General features: G+C 54.1%; 6 protein-coding genes and 2 non-coding genes across 8 annotated transcripts, besides 1 other annotated feature; 3 read left to right on the top strand and 5 right to left on the bottom strand.

The window, feature by feature from the left end:
• Positions 1-371: 371 nt before the first annotated feature.
• CYME_CMT122C (ATP-dependent Hsl protease ATP-binding subunit HslU, heat shock protein HslU) lies at positions 372-2,006 on the bottom strand (the record flags this gene model as incomplete). Its single annotated transcript, XM_005539113.1, has 1 exon — positions 372-2,006. One exon carries the CDS (start codon positions 2,004-2,006, stop codon positions 372-374), a length of 1,635 nt encoding a protein of 544 aa, XP_005539170.1.
• A 1,340-nt stretch (positions 2,007-3,346) lies between these two features.
• CYME_CMT123T lies at positions 3,347-4,897 on the bottom strand. The gene has a single exon (XR_002461695.1). It is a non-coding gene; the product is annotated as a hypothetical transcript (transcript).
• A 304-nt stretch (positions 4,898-5,201) lies between these two features.
• CYME_CMT124C (hypothetical protein) lies at positions 5,202-6,317 on the top strand (the record flags this gene model as incomplete). Its single annotated transcript, XM_005539114.1, has 1 exon — positions 5,202-6,317. The coding sequence occupies one exon, from the start codon at positions 5,202-5,204 to the stop codon at positions 6,315-6,317; it is 1,116 nt and encodes a 371-aa protein (XP_005539171.1).
• Positions 6,078-8,232, bottom strand: CYME_CMT125T. Its single transcript, XR_002461696.1, has one exon. It is a non-coding gene; the product is annotated as a hypothetical transcript (transcript).
• Positions 8,233-8,749: 517 nt separating this feature from the next.
• On the top strand, positions 8,750-9,568 carry CYME_CMT126C (hypothetical protein; the record flags this gene model as incomplete). The annotated part of the gene is made up of 1 exon (XM_005539115.1): positions 8,750-9,568. The coding sequence occupies one exon, from the start codon at positions 8,750-8,752 to the stop codon at positions 9,566-9,568; it is 819 nt and encodes a 272-aa protein (XP_005539172.1).
• Positions 9,569-11,124: 1,556 nt separating this feature from the next.
• CYME_CMT127C (hypothetical protein) lies at positions 11,125-13,542 on the bottom strand (the record flags this gene model as incomplete). Its single annotated transcript, XM_005539116.1, has 1 exon — positions 11,125-13,542. The coding sequence occupies one exon, from the start codon at positions 13,540-13,542 to the stop codon at positions 11,125-11,127; it is 2,418 nt and encodes an 805-aa protein (XP_005539173.1).
• A 60-nt stretch (positions 13,543-13,602) lies between these two features.
• On the bottom strand, positions 13,603-15,165 carry CYME_CMT128C (hypothetical protein; the record flags this gene model as incomplete). Its single annotated transcript, XM_005539117.1, has 1 exon — positions 13,603-15,165. The coding sequence occupies one exon, from the start codon at positions 15,163-15,165 to the stop codon at positions 13,603-13,605; it is 1,563 nt and encodes a 520-aa protein (XP_005539174.1).
• Positions 15,166-15,837: 672 nt separating this feature from the next.
• Positions 15,838-17,787: a sequence feature (repetitive element).
• A 260-nt stretch (positions 17,788-18,047) lies between these two features.
• Positions 18,048-20,306, top strand: CYME_CMT130C (GTP-binding protein of Nug1 family; the record flags this gene model as incomplete). The annotated part of the gene is made up of 1 exon (XM_005539118.1): positions 18,048-20,306. One exon carries the CDS (start codon positions 18,048-18,050, stop codon positions 20,304-20,306), a length of 2,259 nt encoding a protein of 752 aa, XP_005539175.1.
• Between the last annotated feature and the right edge of the window lie 131 nt (positions 20,307-20,437).

A 20,437-nucleotide genomic window follows, 5' to 3' on the forward strand; every position in this document is an offset into this window, starting at 1 on the left:
CCGGAGCACTTCATACGAGAATAGGTGTTCTGCATGTCTGCGAGTCTCTCGTTTTGTCCTGAGCTATTCAGATAGCGAGCTTCGGACTCGAAAGGCGGGACATCCGGCGTTCAACATTGCCGGGAAGCCACCAATCGATGGTGATGGCGATGACGATGATAAAGAAACCCCTTGAGGCCCATCACATTTTCAAGAGCTCCGCTGTAGCCTGCGCGTCTACGCCGTCCCTACGTGCAGGTTTTCGCAAACGTGGCAAAAGTGATGTGTCGACTCCTTCGTGAACAGAGGTTTGGATCGCTGCGCTTGTGATCACGATAATCGGGTCCGCATACCAGCTCGCAGAGTTACCACCGCTGCGCGACCTCGGTGCGTCAGAGAACAAAGCGGCTTAGATCCGTTTTCAGCAGCATGCCACCAAGCGCATCGCGAACATTCATCACGTCAATGAGAACTCGTTGGCCTCGCATTTCCGGAGCCTCAAAGCTTATCGTTTCTATGATACGTTCCACAACCGTATGTAAACGACGTGCACCGATATTTTCCACCGTTGTGTTCACCTCTGCAGCAATCGCCGCCATTTCGTGAATAGCTGCATCCGTGAACTCAAGTTCGACGCCTTCGGTCCGAAGAAGTGCCACTTGTTGTTTCAGGAGCGAGTTCTCTGGTTCGGTGAGTATTCGGTACAGGTCCGCTTCGGTGAGACCTCTAAGCTCCACTCGAATCGGCAGACGACCTTGGAGCTCCGCCATGAGGTCACTAGGCTTACATTGATGAAAGGCTCCCGCAGCGACGAAGAGAATATGATCAGTATTCACGTTTCCGTACTTTGTGGAAACGGTGGTGCCTTCCAGAAGCGGCAATAGATCGCGCTGCACGCCCTCCGCCGAAGCATCCGCTCCGTGTCGGTAATGGCTTGGCGTACAGATCTTGTCGATTTCATCGAGAAAAACGATACCATCCTGTTCGGTAAGCTGAAGCGCCTGGCGGGTCAGGCTCTCATCCGAAAGTAAGCGCTCTGCTTCTGCCTCCTCGATGACGCGACGGGCATCCCGAATTTTCATCCGCCGTTTGGAGGATGAATTCCCTCCAGCTCCGCTTCGCTGGACAGTAAAGATGCGATCAAGGCTGCGAATCATCTCCGTCATGCGCTCGGCACTGGCGTCACCGAGCTGCAGGAATCCCGGTCGATTCGAAAGCGGACGTGTTTCTTCGACCTCGATTTCGCGATCCTCCAAGGCACCTTTTCGCAGAAGACTTCGGAAGGATTCACGGGTCGACTCGCGGGCTGCCGGACCGGTCAACTCATCGAGGATACGATCCTCCACGAGCTTGTCCAGTTCATTTTTGAGTCGCTTACGTTGTTTCTGTTTCACGAGAGAAATCGCGTTCTCGACCAAGTCTCGAATGATTTGATCCACATCACGTCCATGGAAACCAACTTCTGTGTATTTAGACGCTTCAGTTTTCACGAACGGAGCGTCGACGAGCTTTGCAAGCCTTCGTGCGATCTCTGACTTGCCAACACCAGTGGGTCCGCACAGTAGAATGTTCTTAGGAGCAACCTCTTCCCGCAGTTCTGGAGGCAGCTGGTGGCGGCGCCAACGGTTTCGCAGTGCAATAGCCATGGCACGTTTTGCTTCCGTCTGACCAACAATAAAGCGGTCTAGCTCCGCAACTACCGCACGAGGCGTAAGTGCTCCCGTAGCGTCCGGTTGTTCTGAGGGCGTCTCGGAGGTCGCAACAGAGTCGGGCTGGTGAAGCGACGAGAGGCTATCGTCTACGTTCACAGTGTGACGGTCACCAGAAGAGCATACGCTTCGTACACTCGTTCTGTACGTGAGTGAGACTGTTGAAGACGAAGGCCTTTGCAACGAAAAGCGATGTTGAGAAAACGAAGCAACGCTTCGTAGCCACAAGCGTTGCCTCGAAACGCTTCCATTGTGCTTGGTGAACGTCCGGATGTAGCGAGTTATAGAAGAGAGTTCAGCTCTACTGTTTAAACGCATCTCTTGCGATAAACAGTAGCACACCTTCGGCAATAGCTATCACGCAGGGTGAACAGAGAATAGCAAATCCCGTTACTGCGGAGAGTTCGAGGCGGGCTCGCGCTATGCGGCGCGTACGAGCTGGCTGCGCTACCAGTCCGGCGAGCGCGACACTCGCTTTTCGACATGGAAGACCACATATCCATGTAAGCATAAAATGGAACCGGTCAATAAATCTAATCGGGAGTAAGCATTAATGTTGGCGTCTTTTCTCATTGTCATCAATAACAGCTTTTACGTGTCTTTTCCGCGACTGCTCCTTTGTTCTCTGTTGTATCTCCGGCATGAGATTCGTCGATCTCTATTTTTCCATCAAGCTCAATCGTCAGCAGTCGAAGTGTGTTGAAGGCAACTTCCTAGTCCCGATCTCGCCGCCTCCGGCTCTTGTCAAAGTACTACATGCACGGCCGGAAGCTGTAATCTACGCTTCGCCTGCCATTTTCATCTTCTTTAGATAAAGCAAAAGTGCGCCCTTCAGCGCCGCGGTCCTTGACTGTGTTCAGCTGTTCCCAAACGACCATCACATGACCTCCGAGCGCCATCCTGTGTCAGTTGAAGGCACGCCGCATCGCCCGGTACGGGACCGGTACAGTGCGCTCCGCTCGATACCTTCTTCCGTGTCTCCGGCCACTGCCGAACCCTGCGATGACGGGCTTCTGCTGCACGATACCCTCGAGGAGTACGTTTTGCGCTACGTGCGCAAGCGCGCGCTGTTCCACGTAACAGAGGATCCGCGGAAAGCAACGCTGTCCGCAAGGAAACAAGAACCCCGAGAGAAGTCCAGTTTCGAGAAGTGACATATAAGTTTTCACTCCGTCTACGGTCCCTCCTTGCAAAACGACGACACGTTCTCCAGTCGAAACAACCGTTGCGATGTCTCAAGTCCGGGTCCAACACCCGATGCTCATGCAGACAGAACAGCCGGGAGCAGCCTCTGGAGGCATATCCCTCGAACGGTAACCAGCTGGTGCTGCGGAACCCTGTATCGTTGATGGCCGCGAAGAGAGGAGCGTTTCTCTTCCCTACCTTGTCGACTATTAGATCACGTAGGGAAGATCAGTGAAATTGCGGCATGGACAGGCGAGCGAGTCCTCAGTGAACGATGTCGAGTTGCTTTTGTCGTCCGTCCAGTGGCGTGCAGAACTGCGCACATGCGTCGCCTTGAGGCAGCAAGGTCGGAAACTTGAAGAACGTGTCACTTGGGCGTGCGACGCATAAAGCTAAAAGAGAAGAACGGAGGTTTGTGTGTGTGTTTCTGTGAACTGAATTATGATACCGGATAGTTTACCAACCCATATTCATTCGAATCCCGCTACATTCCGTCAACTACGACCTTCCAAAGTTCAGGGGCAGCAAGGCGTCGAAGGTTTCACTCCGAACAGACAGTCGAGCAACCTAGACCTTGGCGTAAATGTTTCATCCAGGAATGATTCCACTTCAAATATGGAGACTATACATCAACCAAAATTTCGAGGAAGCTGCTCAAGGCTGGCATAGCGCGAGCACTTCGGTGTAACACTTTGATCCGACGCTGGTGTAGCAAACGCGAACACTGAAATGTATGCCAGTGTCACCGGGTTCGCCAGATTCGCACACTGCCTCGATCGCTCGTCGCTTTAGCACCCCTAGCCTAATCATACTCTTGGAGGAACGGAGGTCTCGTGCATGCCTGCTTATCGCAACAGAGGATCCAGGGCTTGGTCTTATATTCATTGACCTGATTCCATTGAGGAACAAGCTTTCCCGGGATGTTTCATGCATGACGCACGAACAGTGTAGCAACGCAACGGCACGAGAAATTCCGCGGCCGAACAGCTCCAGCAAGACCCAGTTGGTGTCTCCTGCAAAGCGAGGCCATCATATAGATGCGAGGGCTGGACCCAGGCTATCTCGAAAGAACGGAATACCTTCATGTCCGGAGCGCAACGAAAATGCCTCGCGCGATGGTATTTTCTGTAGAGAACGCACTTCATGGATCCGCGCTCTAGTTATTACAGTATAGTGCCTTCCTGTTTCACCGGTAGAAACGGTATATCGAGCGCGACGCCATTCAGTAAGTGGTATGGGCTGCTTCGACGCAGACAGTGTGTGGCGTCAACTGCGTGCAGTTCTACGCGACACGAGAACTCGACGCCTTCCTGCAGCACGATCTAGCCGCTGATTCGCTGATCGTGTATACTTGTGCGAATGCGTTGTCTGGTTGTCAGCATCCTGTACACCAGGGATGCCTGGTGGAACATCCCGAGAAGCGGCCCGACGATTTTGCGCAATACGCGTCGTGGCTTACGCTCCAGGGCTCAGTGCCAGAGGGAAATGCGCAGCCTCTTTCACGAGAACTCGGCATGCTTTATTATCGAAGGAAGATAGAATGGTTAGAGCTGCCCATACCATCGCTGCAGTTTCCGACTCGGTTCTCAAGAGACCTGACCCGATGCGCTGAATACAGTTCACATAGGGTAAGCGAGTTTCGTTGGACTCCCACTCCAACAAGTCTACCAAGAGGTTCGCGCTTCCAATCTGACCACATAGGCTTCGCAAGGCTGTTTGAATGAGCGCTTGGATTTGATAAGGCTCAAGTCTCACGGGCACCGCAAAGTCGACGTCGAACCTGAGGTACGCGAAGCGAGCAGGCAGCGTGCAGCAGGGTCGCAGCAGACGCATACCCGACACGTACCAAGAGACGCCTGTCCCGGTGAGCTGAACGCCTGACGAGTCCCGATGCAGGCGCGCTAAAAGTGTTGCTTCGTGGTTCGTTAAGTGCTCGGCTTCGTCTCCAGGGCGGTCTTGAAAGCCCAGAGCTCACGAAGACGTTGCTAGGATTCTGTTGACTGGGGCTAGCTCCGAAAGACCGTGTGTTCTTGCGACATTTCCGAATATCATTGACAGAGGCTGGCTGCTGGCTTGCGTCGGTTTATCTCAGACATTTATGGATACAATGGACATTGCACATCTTGCCGTCTCCTGGCGACGGCTGGCAACGGCTCTGTCTGCGACAAACGGAACCCGTTCGAGCATCCGCGCTCCTTGCAGACTCAGAAGCATCTGATTTTGTACGTTACAGTTGCAATTCATCAACGGGCTTTTTGCTATGGTTGCTGCGTTATCCTTGCACGTTCATTCTCATTTTCCGACGTTTTCACGTCACTTGTAGAGCTTATGGAACTGGACGTGCCTCTTGATGCACAAACGCAGAAACACTGGCGCTCCTGTGAAAGGCGAGTTGCTGACGCTTTGCGGGTGCTGCAACACGGCGCACTGCGCGGGGAGCGGGATCTCGTTCACGCCATTATCTACCGCAATGCGAACCAGCACCACAAACACGCCTACTTCCAAGGGCTTCGAAGCGCAGTGCGGGCGCTGGATCGCTTGGACGCTGCGTTTGCTGCACAGAAAGGAAGCTTCGCTCGAGGAACTCTGCAACTTGATGAGAGCAACTGGCTTGCCGCCCTGGCTCAACTGGATCAGGTACTCATACAGCACCTGTACTCGCGGCAGGAGGTCCAAAAGCGGCCGCCGCAAGTCACACACCCGCACGGGACGAACGCCTCGTCAGCCCCGGCCCTGCAGTTGTCTTTGGAGACGATAGCAAACGCACTGGAGCCTTTGTTGGAGGTTGCTATTGAGTGGCTTGCAGTTGTGCGTCACCGACTGCGCATCAGTTTTAAACACGCTTGGCACCACTTGGTCCTGCGTGCGAATTTCCTAGCGCTGGGCATGGCCCTTGTGGCAGCTGCAGGTCGGCTGCACGCAATCGTAGAGCGGGCGATGGAGAGTCTGACACACGCCCGCTGCCATTTGCACTGGATTCGAAAAACGCGTCAGAAGCATGCTCGACATGCCAGTACTCGTGAAAAGCGTCCGCAACAGCACCCATCGCGATCAGCGCAAAAAGCTGATCAGTTGCGAGAGCCAGTCAGCTCTGGAAGGCAACAGAGGCACGCAGGCATCACGCGTTCAACCGGTGTCATCGTCACGGGTTCTATCGAGGCACATGCGAGGATGCGCAGCACGAACGACGAACCTTTACATGCAGCTCCTTCTCTGTATCACGCGTTAGAGGCGACACGCTCGCGCACCTCCGAATGGAGCGCCGCCCCTAACGTTTTTTCGACCTCGCCTCCTGATCGCGCTGCACCGCAGCGGACTCGGGAAGAAGAGCCCGCAGAGACCATGCCGCGAAGCCATTCAGTAGACAGCCTTGATGAGATATTTGCAGCGGCGGAAGCGTCGGAGGCCGACAGTCTTGAGCACCTGAGGCGTTATATTGACTGAATAGTGACGAAGGGAAGGCACTTGATGGGATAGAGCCACAGGTTTGCATTTGTGACCCGTCCTGGGCCAGCTTAAACTGTCGCAGACGATACGGTCATGTCTCGTCGCAGACGATACGCATTCCAAATCGGAGGATACAGGAAATCACAGAATACGCATGTAACTATTGTTTTCCGCGCGAATGATTCTGGCTGGAGGTTTTTGACGTTGCATCGAGCGGGGCTTGGAACGTCGAAGTAATCGGAAGCAGCAGCCCGCTTCTATTAGCTTTCTCGCCGGTGGTGCATTCCTTTCTGTGTCAAAACCGAACACTTGAACAGCTCCAGCAGTGCTCGTTTGTCTCCTGGAAACAAATGCGTGTACATGCGGATGCATCCTGTGCGGAGTTCTGTTCCGTCGGCTCTGCCTAGAGAACACGGGCTCGTAATTTAACAAGCCGCTCTTCTCTTTCCACGCGTAGAAGGCTAAGTATCCACCAACACGATCTGGAAGCGCGCTGTCTGTCGCCCCAGGGTCGCGGTTCCTAGTTTGAAGGCGCGCAGCACGGAACAGCCTCGCCATGACCTCGCAAGTGGTGTCGGGTCGCGCCTTGTGGACGCGCCACCATCATGTCTCTGTCCACATGCTGCAACTATGCCGTACAGAGCATTGAGTAGCACTGACTTGGTATACTACGTTTGTAAAATCAAGGTTCCGGTAAGCGCTCTAAAACTTAAGAACAGAAAGAACTCTTTGCAAATCCTCGTTGAGTCTCCGGGCGAAAGAATCTATTCGCTCCACCTGGGGCGCTCATGAAAATGTCCTTGTTCCTCGGCGCGACCTAGCCATGGGTAGCGTAGGATCTGAAGGCCCTATCCGAGCCCGAGCAAGCCACAAGTTCGAGCACGATAGGCATCAAGCGAGCTCTGCGCAGCAGGTCCGCGTCGGTATGTGTTTGGTAGCTGGCCATCACGTCCACATTCATATCAGAATAATATGGGACTGTTCCATATGCCTTACTCGGGTACATATGCTAACGATAAGGTATATTCCCACTATGAGCAACATCAGCCTTTGCGGGCTTTTTCTGTGACCGCTTCCTTTTCCTCTCTCCTCTCTTCGACTTTAAAATGAGCTGGGCTCTACTGTCTTTCCTGATCAATCGTCAGCAGTCGAAGTGTGTTGAAGGCAACTTCCTAGTCCCGATCTCGCCGCCTCCGGCTCTTGTCAAAGTACTACATGCACGGCCGGAAGCTGTAATCTACGCTTCGCCTGCCATTTTCATCTTCTTTAGATAAAGCAAAAGTGCGCCCTTCAGCGCCGCGGTCCTTGACTGTGTTCAGCTGTTCCCAAACGACCATCACATGACCTCCGAGCGCCATCCTGCGTCAGTTGAAGGCACGCCGCATCGCCCGGTACGGGACCGGTACAGTGCGCTCCGCTCGATGCCTTCTTCTGTGTCTCCGGCCACTGCCGAACCCTGCGATGACGGGCTTCTGCTGCACGATACCCTCGAGGAGTACGTTTTGCGCTACGTGCGCAAGCGCGCGCTGTTCCACGTAACAGAGGATCCGCGGAAAGCAACGCTGTCCGCAAGGAAACAAGAACCCCGAGAGAAGTCCAGTTTCGAGAAGTGACATATAAGTTTCATTCCGTCTACGGTCCCTCCGTGCAAAACGACGACACGTTCTCCAGTCGAAACAACCGTTGCGATGTCTCAAGTCCGGGTCCAACACCCGATGCTCATGCAGACAGAACAGCCGGGAGCAGCCTCTGGAAGCATATCCCTCGAACGGTAACCAGCTGGTGCTGCGGAACCCTGTATCGTTGATGGCCGCGAAGAGAGGAGCATTTCTCTTCCCTACCTTGTCGACTATTAGATCACGTAGGGAAGATCAGTGAAATTGCGGCATGGACAGGCGAGCGAGTCCTCAGTGAACGATGTCGAGTTGCTTTTGTCGTCCGTCCAGTGGCGTGCAGAACTGCGCACATGCGTCGCCTTGAGGCAGCAAGGTTGGAAACTTGAAGAACGTGTCACTTGGGCGTGCGACGCATAAAGCTAAAAGAGAAGAACGGAGGTTTGTGTGTGTTTCTGTGAACTGGATTATGATACCGGATAGTTTACCAACCCATATGCAATCGAATCCCGCTACATTCCGTCAACTACGACCTTCCAAAGTTCAGGGGCAGCAAGGCGTCGAAGGTTTCACTCCGAACAGACAGTCGAGCAACCTAGACCTTGGTGTAAATGTTTCATCCAGGAATGGTTCCACTTCAAATATAGAGGCTATACATCAACCAAAATTTCGAGGAAGCTGCTCAAGGCTGGCATAGCGCGAGCACTTTGGTGTTCCATTTTGATCTAACACGACTTCAGCGCATTGAGCTCTGCGGTTCTCGGACAGCGCTCTTGGAACTGCGCCTACTTGTCTGCTTCCCTCACTTTACTGTAAATGTCGAGGTTTTTGTCCCGAATATGGACTCGGGACGTGCTGCGAGCTTTCTGGGTCCAAGACCGACGGGTTCTACACCGATGTCTAGCTCCCGCTTCGTGTCGGCAGTGGCAGCTGCAGGGCTTCGGTTCGCGCAAACTCACCGATACGGCAGCGCGCTCGAAGGAGGAAGCAGAGACCGCTGCAGGTGGAGCGCCCCATGCGCAAACTCAGAGCGAAGTTCTCTCAACTATTGAGGCGCTATTGTCGAAACCGTGGACTGGAGAGTTTGAGGCAAACCTTGTGCCACTGGAGCCTCACCTGGAACGAGCAGCAACCATCTTAGCCCGCGAACAGGCGGACTGGCAGAAAGTTCAAGTCGCTACCGGTCCAAGTCCAACCGCTGAGGCCCGAGCGTTTGTACACGACCTCCATTTGCTGTTCCTCGTCAAGGAAATGGCCCCGACAGCGTCTTTACTTGCAGAAACCGCCCTGGACCTTTTACGTTTGCGTATGGATGAGACCGGTTTCCTTGGCAGCCAAGTCAAACCGTCCAAGTCACAGCTAGAAAGCGAGATCGAGGACACAGTTCGTGCCTATGAGGCAGCAACACGCCGTCTAGAATCTGCTAAAGAGAAAGCGGTTCGGGATGCTCCTATCCGCGAGCCGATTTGGAACGAGGCCATACGAAAATGGGAACTGGATGTAGGCATCCACATCCTGCAGCTGAGGCAAACCATCAGCATAGAGGGATACAGTGAACGGTTCGGAGCGATTGCAGGGCATCGCATTGTTCCAGCTAGAGTGGTGTCCATCGAGAAATCTGACTCCACAGGCTGAGCTGGTCAGTGCAAATACGAAAACACGCTCTCGATGAACACATCTATTGGAGATCCTGTGCTTGTCTTTCGCTCAAGAAGCCTTTGAATTGATCGTTGCTCTCGCGACGTATCCATACAAAATGGACAAGTGAAGCAACACCGACGTGGTAGACGATATCGAGACCGTGTTCGATGGAATCCCAGTCGGGCCTGCCCAGATGTGGAAACGAGTGAGGTGGATGCTGGTTCCGGCCTTGGCTGGATGCGAAACTATCGCAAGACAAGCATAGCGATGCAGACGGGCGCCAGTTTTGTAAGGACAAAATCACAAGTCACTGTAGGTGTTGTATGGGGGCCCGATATCCGCTGAAGACTTTTTGCAGGTCGTGGCATGCATTCGAAAGCGATACACCGACTCAGCGATTGCACACGGAAGCACACGCGTGGAGTTCTTGTGAAGCAACTGCTTCGTTAGCTTGCACTGGGGTCTTGTGCGCGTGAATTGATACGCGATGTTCAAAAGAATGTGACAAAATCTTCGATCGATTCGAAGAGCTAAAAGCTATGCGATTCCTGCATCTAACTGATTTTCGCGTTCGCCAACGGGTCAGGGGCAACTCACCAGATCAGTGCCCTACTGCTTCTAGACTATCTGTGACTACCTATATGCGACACTGATACCTTCGGAGCGGCGGAATCGAACCAATGCGCTGCGGAGCACCAACTCCTCACATGAAGGTAGTAGATTGCGAACGACATGAGGCGCGCGCTCGATCTGCAGTCAATGCACGGCAACGTTCGCTTCGTGCACATGAACGCCCGGCAACGAGAATTTCCGCGACCCTTCCAGCTAAAAGCGGTTATAACGACCAGAAGATAGGTCTGAGGATTCACAGGCCCTACTTAGCGGGTATGAAGGCGCTAGTCGCAGCATCCAATGATATAGGTGCACAGCTCTGCCCGGTGATGTTTCGGAGGTGAACCAGCGACCCTGAAGCATGCCACATCTTGATCACGGTGCATGGCGCCCTGCATGAAGAAGGCATCGAGTCGGACGCAGCGCGCGTCGCCCATGAGCACTTGCAGCGCGCGTGGAAAACGATTTGAGTGCATTCCCATGTGGTACGCGGGTACTCTCCAAAAAAGCATCGATAAAAGCACCCAGTGCACTGCAAGGAGAGGGCGCACTCCTCCTCCTCCTCCTCCTCCCCTCCGTGTATCGTTCCAGACTGTGAGCTCGTGTTGCGAACACTGGCAGTTGCGAATCACAGATCGCTGCAGTGGCCCGCCACTGGTCATCGAGTGACTCGTCTCGGAGGTGCGCTCGCCGCCCAGCGCTGCTCCGTGAGCGCGCCCAGTGCTTCATGACCACATGGGTATTGTTCCGGATTTTTCCAGCACCTCATTGGCATCCCCTTTCACCGTCGCATCTGATATCCTGACAAAACAGCAACACCACGCAGGGGAATCGTCTGGAGTTGTTCAGCTGGGCGGAGCGCCCAGCCGCATACCGGGACTCCAGAGTTCCTAGGTATCTCGCATCGAAATGCGCCAGCGTGGCGTGCGTAATGGCCTTCAGCACGCGCTGGAGCGCGTGCTCCAGTGCTCGTCCCACTCCCGAATGTACTGACTAGCCCTTGGTATATTGCAGCTGCCCAAAAGTTGGGCGACGGCATTTCGAAACCATTCCTGCGCCGAGACTGCGCTATCCGACGAGACAGAGTGCATTGCGCTGCACTGTTCGAGCGCTTCTCGCCAGGCTCTGTATAGCCGCTCACGCCATTGTCGTAGGCAGCTTTCCCAGGTGGCAGATATCGTCGCAGTCGCTGGTCCATCGAGTGTTGCAGCAGTGGCAAGAGTAGTAGCAGCATCAAGAGCAGCGTATCCTGCATCCGGCTCGAGCGCAGCAGACTTGGCGGCATCGTTCGAATGGCGTTGTCGTTGCAGCGGAGCAGTTGTAATCGAGGCAGCTTCGTTCCATTCTGCTCGCACGCGAGGCTTCAGCGGTGCGCCGCTCGGCAGGCACTCGACGGCGAGAAGCATCGTGAGCCATGCAGTCGCTCGCAGTTCGGGAGTGTCGTGCATCCAGTTATGGAACGGTGCTTCGAGCACCTGATAAAGTGCGCCTTCGAAAACGAGCGGTGTCGCCTCTGCAAGCAGTGGTGCCAAGTGTGCCATTCTGTCGGCAGTAACTGCCGCGAGCCTGTTCAGTATTTCCGTCAACTGTTCCGTGATTTGCACTTCGAAGCAATGACTTGTGAGTTTGGTGCGCAGCTCCTGTGCCCAGCGTTGCAGCTCATCAGCAATTCCTCGAAACGGTTGCGAATCACCGACGAGCGCGATGCACTGATCATAGAGCGTTGCTTGCGCCCCAACGGTAAGCTGTCCCAGTAGCTCGCAGTTGTGATGCCATAGACTCCAGCGCTCTGCAGTGACAGGGCCCTGCAACGCTGCGAATTCACCTGCCGACAGCGCCTCGGCAAATAGCGCGACGAGATGCCTCTGGAGCAGAATCTTCACTTTGGCGACGGATTGCTCCTGGCTGTCAGCAGTTTCGCATACTGCGCGCCAGCTGCGATGCTCTGCAGCGAAAGCCTTCCATTCGACAAGCTTGGCTGCGAGCGCTGCGAGCGACTCCCCCAGGCTCGACACATCATCCGGCTCTGAATCGAGTAGTCTGCGCTCAGATTCCGACAAAGAGCAAACAGTGAGTGCATGCCGCAGCTCGCATTCAAGGCGGCGAAGATTCCGAATTTCCACCTCCAGCGCCGCAAGCCGAGTCCACTCCAGGGCCTGGAACAAGGGCCGGTGACGCAGTGCTGTGAATACCCGTCGCCAACGCTTCTCCTCTGCTCCAAATTCCGGTGTATGTTCGCGTAAAAGCCTCGAAAGATCCTGCAACTGTTCAGGAATATGCTCCACGTGCGTCAGCTGGCCCCAATCGAACGCCACCAATGTCGAGGGAGGCTCCAGCTCCGGGCTAGTAGTGCCAGCGGTCAGGTCGAGGGCGGGCCCTTCGAATGAGGTTAGCGTCCTATGCAACAAAGGTGGCGTCAGAATTCCCGCAAGTGCGTCCGTCCCGTTTTGTCTAGCGTTATTGACAGTCTGCTGCACAGCAACGCCATCAGAGACTTGATCCTGAGGCCCGGGCGAAGGCGACCGCCTCCGAAGAGCAGACGCTGACGAAGGCACCGGCTGGCTGCTTGCAGCGGCTGCGTCAAGAGGCAGACGTGCCCCTCCTTCGACGTCGACCGCAGCACCTTCATCTGCTGTGATGCCTTTGAGAGTGACAGGAGGTTCTCGTGCAGTGCTTTCCATGGTACCTGAGCTCATGACTTTGTCGGTCGTCGCTCGCTGACCCCGAAGCTGCAGCTCCGCAGCATAGCACTCTCGATAGCTATCCTGGAGCACCTGCACAAAGCGCGTTGCCTCAGCTAGGTCGCTCGGAGCACAAAATAAACAACTCCCATCGTTGAAGAGGAGTGTGAGCCTTGTTTTCGACTCCGTCGACTCTGAAACCCACTCAACTGCTCGTAGATCCCTGGCGTCCCAGCTTCGGGTGAGTAGCAGACGCTCGCCAGATAACTTGTGTAGGGCAAGCGTAGGCCGCTGTTTCGAAACACCCTGTCCTTTTTTAGAGGACCTGGTTAGTGCTAGAAATCGCTTTTTCTCTGTCTGCTTTCGCATTCTCTGAAGGAGGCGTCGCCCTGTGCTTTCCCACTCCACTCGTCGCAACTCGAGGACCGCAAGACATTCCTGGCCAACCTGAAGCGCCACCGCTCCGCTGACCTCTTTCTGAGGTTTTGAAGTACGATAAGTTTGCTCTGACTGGCTCATTCTCGAGATTGGAGGTTTCCCACTAAACACGCGTTGAACCGCTCTGCGGCCCAGACGTCTCGTGCTTGGTTCGCCTCCTGTCGAGGAGAAATCAAAGTCTGGCGGATGCCGGAACGTGTCCCGCACACCTGCATTGATCGCATTGTACCTCGACATGGCAGGGTGCTATACTGGCCTCGTTGACGTATTCTGAGGCTCTAGGTTGAAAGAAACTTGTCAACCTTGAGTGCTTTGCTTTTTTGCCCTCACTTGGGCGGAAAAATCTGTATGAGTTTCGCAACCGGCCAACGCGTCCTCCGACTTGCTTGTGTTGAAAGAGAAACGCTGCCCCCTGGAACCGTTTCTCGGCGAACGCGTAGGCCGTGCCCCAGACGAGACAGTTTCGGGATCCAGGGAAGGGGTTCGGAAGCTTCTAGCGTCGAAGTTTCCAGAATCACAGCGGTTTTCGCACAAACGCGGCTCACTTTGGGGCGGCAACCAACTCTGGCGGCGGCAGCACTTGCTGCAGCCAACAGCGAGAAAAGCCTCGACCAGCCCCGCGAGACAATCCACGACATAGTGGTGTCGAAGGAAAACCGCCGCCCAGGAGACCGATACCACGTAGGCCCATGAAACAGAGACAAGTGCGAAGAAAACCCGTCTTCTATGGCCACCTGCTGCTTGATTCCCGGAAACAAACGACTGCCCCTTGAAGGCGCTTGCCATCAGCGCGTACTTGCGGCAGGGCGTCATGGAAGTTATGAAGCGTCTCTGAGAATGCTGCCGTATTGCATATTCAGTACATTTGATCGCCATCCAGGTGGCCGTGGCAACATGCAGCGATGGGAACGCCGCGAACACCCATAGGTTCCGTTTGAAAAGGGTAGAATACAGAGGAAGCCCCAGCCACTCGTCGATCGCTTCGAGTCGCGCTGCCGAACCTGTTTGCCTCCGAGAATACCATCTGCGGGACTTTGCGTTTGTGGATGCAGCACACTGTTGTGATGTTGGCCAGAATGCACCCGTTTCCTGGAGAACAAACCAGGGCGGGGCCGTTGGCCATACAATGTGCAGGATAATGGCTATAAAGTTCAGCCAACCGTACGAAGATAGCAAGTCAAGAGTAACGGTCCAGGTCGTGGGATCCAGCGATGTCGCCGACATCCTGGGATTCTTTGATGTGCCAGCAACAAGATACAGCAACAAGAGGAACGTGGCAGCTGGCACAAACGCATGCAGACTGTAGATGAAAGCAGCAAGCAACTCCGCTGTGTAAATATGACCCTGCGATTCCGTAGAATCATTCAGACGCGAACCGCAAAGCCAAAGCTGCATCGACATTGCACTACTCTGGTTTGGTGCCAGCAACCGAGTCTGATCGATCGTAGCGAACGGACGACGGTCTCGCGAAGTCTGCTCGATGAAAGCCCAGCTCATTTCATTTCCAGAGTCGCCCGTGTTCTGCAGTGCATGCATTCGATTCAGTTGCAAGGCACGTGTTCCTAAGGCGCTTGACAGTGACAGCATACGGATCAAAGCCCGATCCAACTTGGGGAGAAAACACAGATGTTGGACTGGCGGCCTACGCTGGGCAGGCACCACCACCCCGTAAAAGTTATAGATTAGCCACCATAATGTAAAGGGCAGAACTGCCCACAACAGATTTTTCCTTCTTGCACGAGAGTTTGAGCGTTTTTTTGATTGACTGGTAAAGCAAGCACGAGTGTCTGGCACCCGAGTCCGACGTATGTGATCCTCTTGCTCGGGCCGTGAAGTCTCCTCGCTCTCCAAACCTGCCATGATTAGGGAAACAATCCAGCGAGTGATGCACTAAGCCAAATACCGCAACGTGCGTGTAGTTTCCCAGGCAAAGACTCTGAGTTTGACACAGTGTCCGACTTTTCAAATGCGCTCCTTGCTCGTGAAACACAGCCCAAGGCGCTCACAGACAAGCTTCCAAGTGGTCTCCCAACAGCGTACTCGTCTGTGTACAGCGTACAATCAACAACGTTTTGAAACAGGGACACATAACGTCGAACTGGAGCAGTGCCGTTCCCGCCTTGTGCTGCACGCATGCATGACGCGTGGACACGGATCAGTCCGATACGTGCATTGTGCTGTCGATCGATTTTTTTCGATGAAAAGAACGTTCCATGGACCACGGGATACCAGCGTGCGTAATGGATATTGAAATAAACGGAAGCGCTCAATGTTCTTCACTCTACCTCCAAGTTGCATCACTTTTACTTCCTTTCGGATGCGATGGCCGTTTTGTACGTTGTATCGTGCGCCGAGTGCCTGCCTTGCTGCATGCGTGATAGCAGTTATGCCGCCGGTGCAGATGCAGCACGGGCACAGAACGGCTTTGCCAGATCACTGAGGGCATCGGATCGCGGGACGCTTCACCTGATACGAAGTCGGAATACGTAATCATTCTGGGGGCTTGAAAACTGGGCAGGCAGATGTTCTTTATGCGGCAGCGGGAAGCGATGTACTAGGATTCCAACCCGACCAAGGCGATGCCCAGACACAGGATACCCGCTCCTAATCCCAGAATAAACTGTGACGAGGCGGTGAAGGACCTCACGAATCTGAAGAACCATTTGACAATGAACCTCGAACGTTTCATGATACGCGCCGTGTTTGTGCTGTATCCGGGTGTCTCTTGCAAAGGAATATGGGCGATTATCAATGGCATCATGAACGATCGATAGTATAAAGATGAGATCGAATTCGTCGACAAGACGACATCACGCAGGAGCACAAATGAAGCTTCCGTAATCTGTGCGGTTATACAGGAGCACTGCGCAGTCTTGGGGCTGGCGAATCGAGCAGGAAGGATATCAGAGTTGAAAAAGATAAGGAAAGACACTATCGCCTCGTCCTGCGCAATTTTGTGTTTCTGGACCGAGAACTCGAATGCAAGGCGGAGATGAAGCCTAATGAGGAAAACATGAAGAGTGGGAGAGACGGAAGGCGTCCCTAATGGGTAAGCGCTTCAATGGCGTTCTGTTGTGCAACATCAAGTCACATTTTTGTGACTATCGACTCCAGAATCCTACATGGCATCATGAGGGAGAACAGTCCGGAGTTCGATGTTAGCAGGGAGAACTTCACCGGTGAAAACCGGGAGACGTACTGGAAGAATATCTTCGATTTCAGATGTCTCAAAACAAGCAAGAAAAAGAACTTCACTGAGATGATCGAAACCGATGGAGTAGCCATGTGTGTACACCATCGGCGCTTGAAGGCAGATCGTCCAGTTCCGCTCTCGACTTCGCCCTCGGCGAAGCATGAACATGAGTAGAGGACGGATCCTGCCACTCAGAAAGTGCAGGATCACGACCTTGTCGTTGGCGCAGCGGAGCATGAAGATGAGAAGGAGGCGGGTCTTGAGAAGCAGAAAGTGCAGGATGACGACTTTGTCGTTGGCGCAGACCCCCGAAACACAAATATCATAACGATCGCTGTACCTAAGCGTGCGGAAGATGGCATTGACGGCAACTTATGTCAGAAAGACATACGTCTTTTGAGGTTCTCTAGAGCAAGATACTATCGAGAATCGGGAACCATGAATGCAAGGAAGAAAATCGACACATGGAATGGAGGAATGAAGGGTCACCTGGGAGCTTTGAGCGAAGTGACGAGCCGAGGAGCGGACTTTCGAGCTTTTCGGAAATTCATGGAGGTTCGCGTTGCTCATTGGGAGGTGCTGTGGAAAGAGTATACAAAGCCCCGGTCGGCTCGTTTGCGAATGAATCTATACAGTGGGAAGCAGCGGGCGTTTGCCAACTTTTTCAATCAGTTGAGTGCCTTGAAGGAGGACGAGAGTCAAAGGCTCGTAGTAGCGTATGGGACAGCGCACTGGGCGCCCAAGAAAGGCACTAAGCCAGCTCCAACGACAAGAACTTACGAGGAGTGCGCAAGGCGTTTTGTTACGATACCTATAGATGAGTTTCGAACATTGTATACACACCATGAGCTGGGGTGTATACTTCAAAGGGTCGAGATGGAAAAGAGCCAGTAGAGCCCTGAAGTTATAAAAAAGTACGGAGCACTGACGGAAGACCAAATGGAAAGGAGGGCGAGAGTTCGAGGATTGCTTGCACTAGTGAGTACAACTACCAGTGGCAAGAAACGCATGGAGTTTGTGAACCGCGAATTCAATGCCGCAATCAATATAAGGAAATGTGCGGTGCTGGAGAAGAGACCTCCAGAGTTGGCGAGAGAGAATTTTGTTGGACAATCTCTCAAAGTCGAACTATATGAGAAAAAGTTGGAATAAGTGGTGTGTGGCCGGTCCAAACAGGTTGCGAGGCGTCTGCACAACTGTCGGAGACGTTCTGTCTAGGGCGGGCTCCTCGCCACTACTGTACACCGCTGGCGGAAACGTTTTTCTTTTGAAAAGCGTTCGTTGTTGGCTTTGGTGAGCTCAAGCTTTGACTATCATTTGTTGAATAACCAAATTAAAACCAGTGAGTGGATCGTGTGCTCCAGTGGAAAACACCGTGCTCCACTGTTGGTTGCTTACGCGCCTCACTCTGAGGAGGCCGTGCATTTCAGGAGCGATCCGTCCCCTGCTGCTACAGAGCGCATAACGCCGTGACCTCCCGACGAGGCACTGACAAGGTTAGTGTACAAGTTCCAGGATCCGAGCAGCACCAGACGGCAACGCGCTACAAATGCCAAAGCAAAAGCTTAAGCTGCCGCGTGGGCCGCAAGGCCGGCTTCCATCATCCTCTACTGATCCAAACCGAGGTAACCGCATACCTGGAGGTGGCGGTTGGGGTCGAAGTCGCGCTACCGTTAAACGAATACGGATGTATGCTCGTCCCGCTTATGAGCGAGACCGCAACGGACGCATCCAGCATGATCGTGGCGACCTGACGAGTTCGGTCGTGAAAGAACCCGGTGCGGGTCGAATCGCTCCAAATCGTCGTTGGTTTGGAAATACTCGTACAATTGACCAGGAGAGTCTCCAGACTTTTCGAGAGAGCATTTCAGGTGCAGAGCGCGATCCATACACGATAGTTCTGAGACAACGGCATCTACCGTGGACGCTCATCAAGGAAGGCATGGAAGCGAGAGACGTTGAACGTTTTGAACATGCCGCAGGCAGGGCAAACCTGCGGTCGCATGCATTGGCGGAAGGCTCGGAAATGACAAGGGGAGTACGGTTCAAGTCCTCTCAGGCGCTGCTTCGTTTGGAGCCTTTCGCTGAAACATTTCACCAACGTCGCTGGAGAAAGCGACCGCGAATCGCCTTCGATAGTATAGAAGAACTGGCGGAAAGCGTTCGAGATACTGCCACAACTGCAGCCGCGGCCGCCGGTGCTGCTCAAGCCACCACTGCGGAGCCTGGCGCTGGCAGCGAAGAGCCGAGACCCGAGGCAGGCCCAGATACATTGCGATCACGCAGTCTGCCTCCAGTACCAGGAGCCGAACGGTCTACAGCAGGTTCATTGAAACAGCTTGCCTCGGAGCAGGTTCCTGAGCGCAGCATCGATGCACTGGGCAAGACGGCGTACACGAAAGGCCAAAGCCACCGCATCTGGTCGGAGTTGTACAAAGTCATAGATGCTTCCGACGTGGTGCTGTTCGTGCTCGATGCTCGGGATCCACTCGGCACCCGTATACCGCTCATTGAAAATATGCTCCGCAAAGAGCATGCTCACAAACACTTGGCTTTCGTTCTGAACAAGTGCGACCTGGTGCCAAAACATGTCACTGCTGTCTGGTTACGTCTCCTGAGCCGTGAGTATCCCACCGTTGTTTTTCGTGCAAATGACTGCAAACGCGCATTCGGGCGTGGAGCGCTCCTACAGCTACTCCGGCAGTTCGCGCGCCTGCATCGCAAAGATCGCCAGTCCATCACCTGCGGTCTCGTGGGCTACCCTAACGTTGGCAAATCGTCCATCATCAATGCTTTGCGGAAGGAGAAGGTGGTGCGAGCCGCCCCTATTCCCGGAGAGACCAAAGTCTGGCAATATGTAACCCTTTTCCGTCGTGTGTACCTCGTTGACTGCCCAGGGGTGGTGCACGCGCGCCTCGCTGGACACATGGACGTCTCTGACATGGTGCTTCGCGGTGTTGTTCGGATTGAGAGCCTCCGCGATGATGCGGAGCGGCATATACCGCGTCTGCTTGAACGAGTCAACCGACATCATCTCGAAGCTGTTTACCGAGTGAGCCTGGATGGATGCGACGCCGACGGTTTTCTCGACGCTATCGCCCGGGCTCGCGGCAAACTTCTTCCTGGCGGTGAGCCCGATCGCAACGCTGCAGCCAAACTGCTCATTCATGATTTCATTCTGGGTCGACTGCAATGGTACGTCGCACCGCCGGCGATGCCCTCCTCAGTGGCGAAGGCAAACGCAGTGCTCTCTCTGGACGGCAGCGCTCGCGCCTCTGTCATTGGTACGAACGCGGTTGAGGTGTCGTCCGCTGGCGACGATCGGAACTCGCAAATGCAACGCCATACAGGGAGCAATGCTGGCGTCTCGAGTCCCGGATCAGAAGCGCTTGACATGGACGAAAGACGAGCCCACTCTGGATCAGCGGCCACCCGCCCGCTGGTAGATGGAGCTGATCTGCTCCTGCACGATCTACTAGCCGAACAGAGTTTCGATGAAGATGATGAGGCTCCTGAGGCGCTGTCTGTGTTTACGACAACGAATACTAGCCGAGATACCAGCGCTGGAACGCAGTTCACACCGGATGCAGCGGATAGTACTGCGGGGACATCGTCACCAGTCCGAGTCTCTGAAACTGCCGAGCGGTCCATCCGAAAAGCCCGGAAAAAGTCAACATCAACGCGATCGAAGCGGCGTGCAGGTCGTCTTTCCAAGCGGTTGCGTCGGCTGGCAGAGTGGAATACGGAGCCCGTGCTGCAGGCAAATCTCCAACGGACATTGCAGAAAACCGAGCCCAGGGTCCATTAAACGAGTACAGAGTGAGAGCAGTACCATTTAAGAGATTGTAGAACCTTAATTTCAGTGGGCCTGAGTTACGGAACACCATAATCGTTTATCGCTAGCAACTGCTGGGGGGCTCGTTTCTGGTGTATATATAT

Source organism: Cyanidioschyzon merolae, chromosome 20 (genome assembly GCF_000091205.1).
Source record: "Cyanidioschyzon merolae strain 10D DNA, chromosome 20, complete genome".
NCBI classification, from domain to species: domain Eukaryota; phylum Rhodophyta; class Bangiophyceae; order Cyanidiales; family Cyanidiaceae; genus Cyanidioschyzon; species Cyanidioschyzon merolae.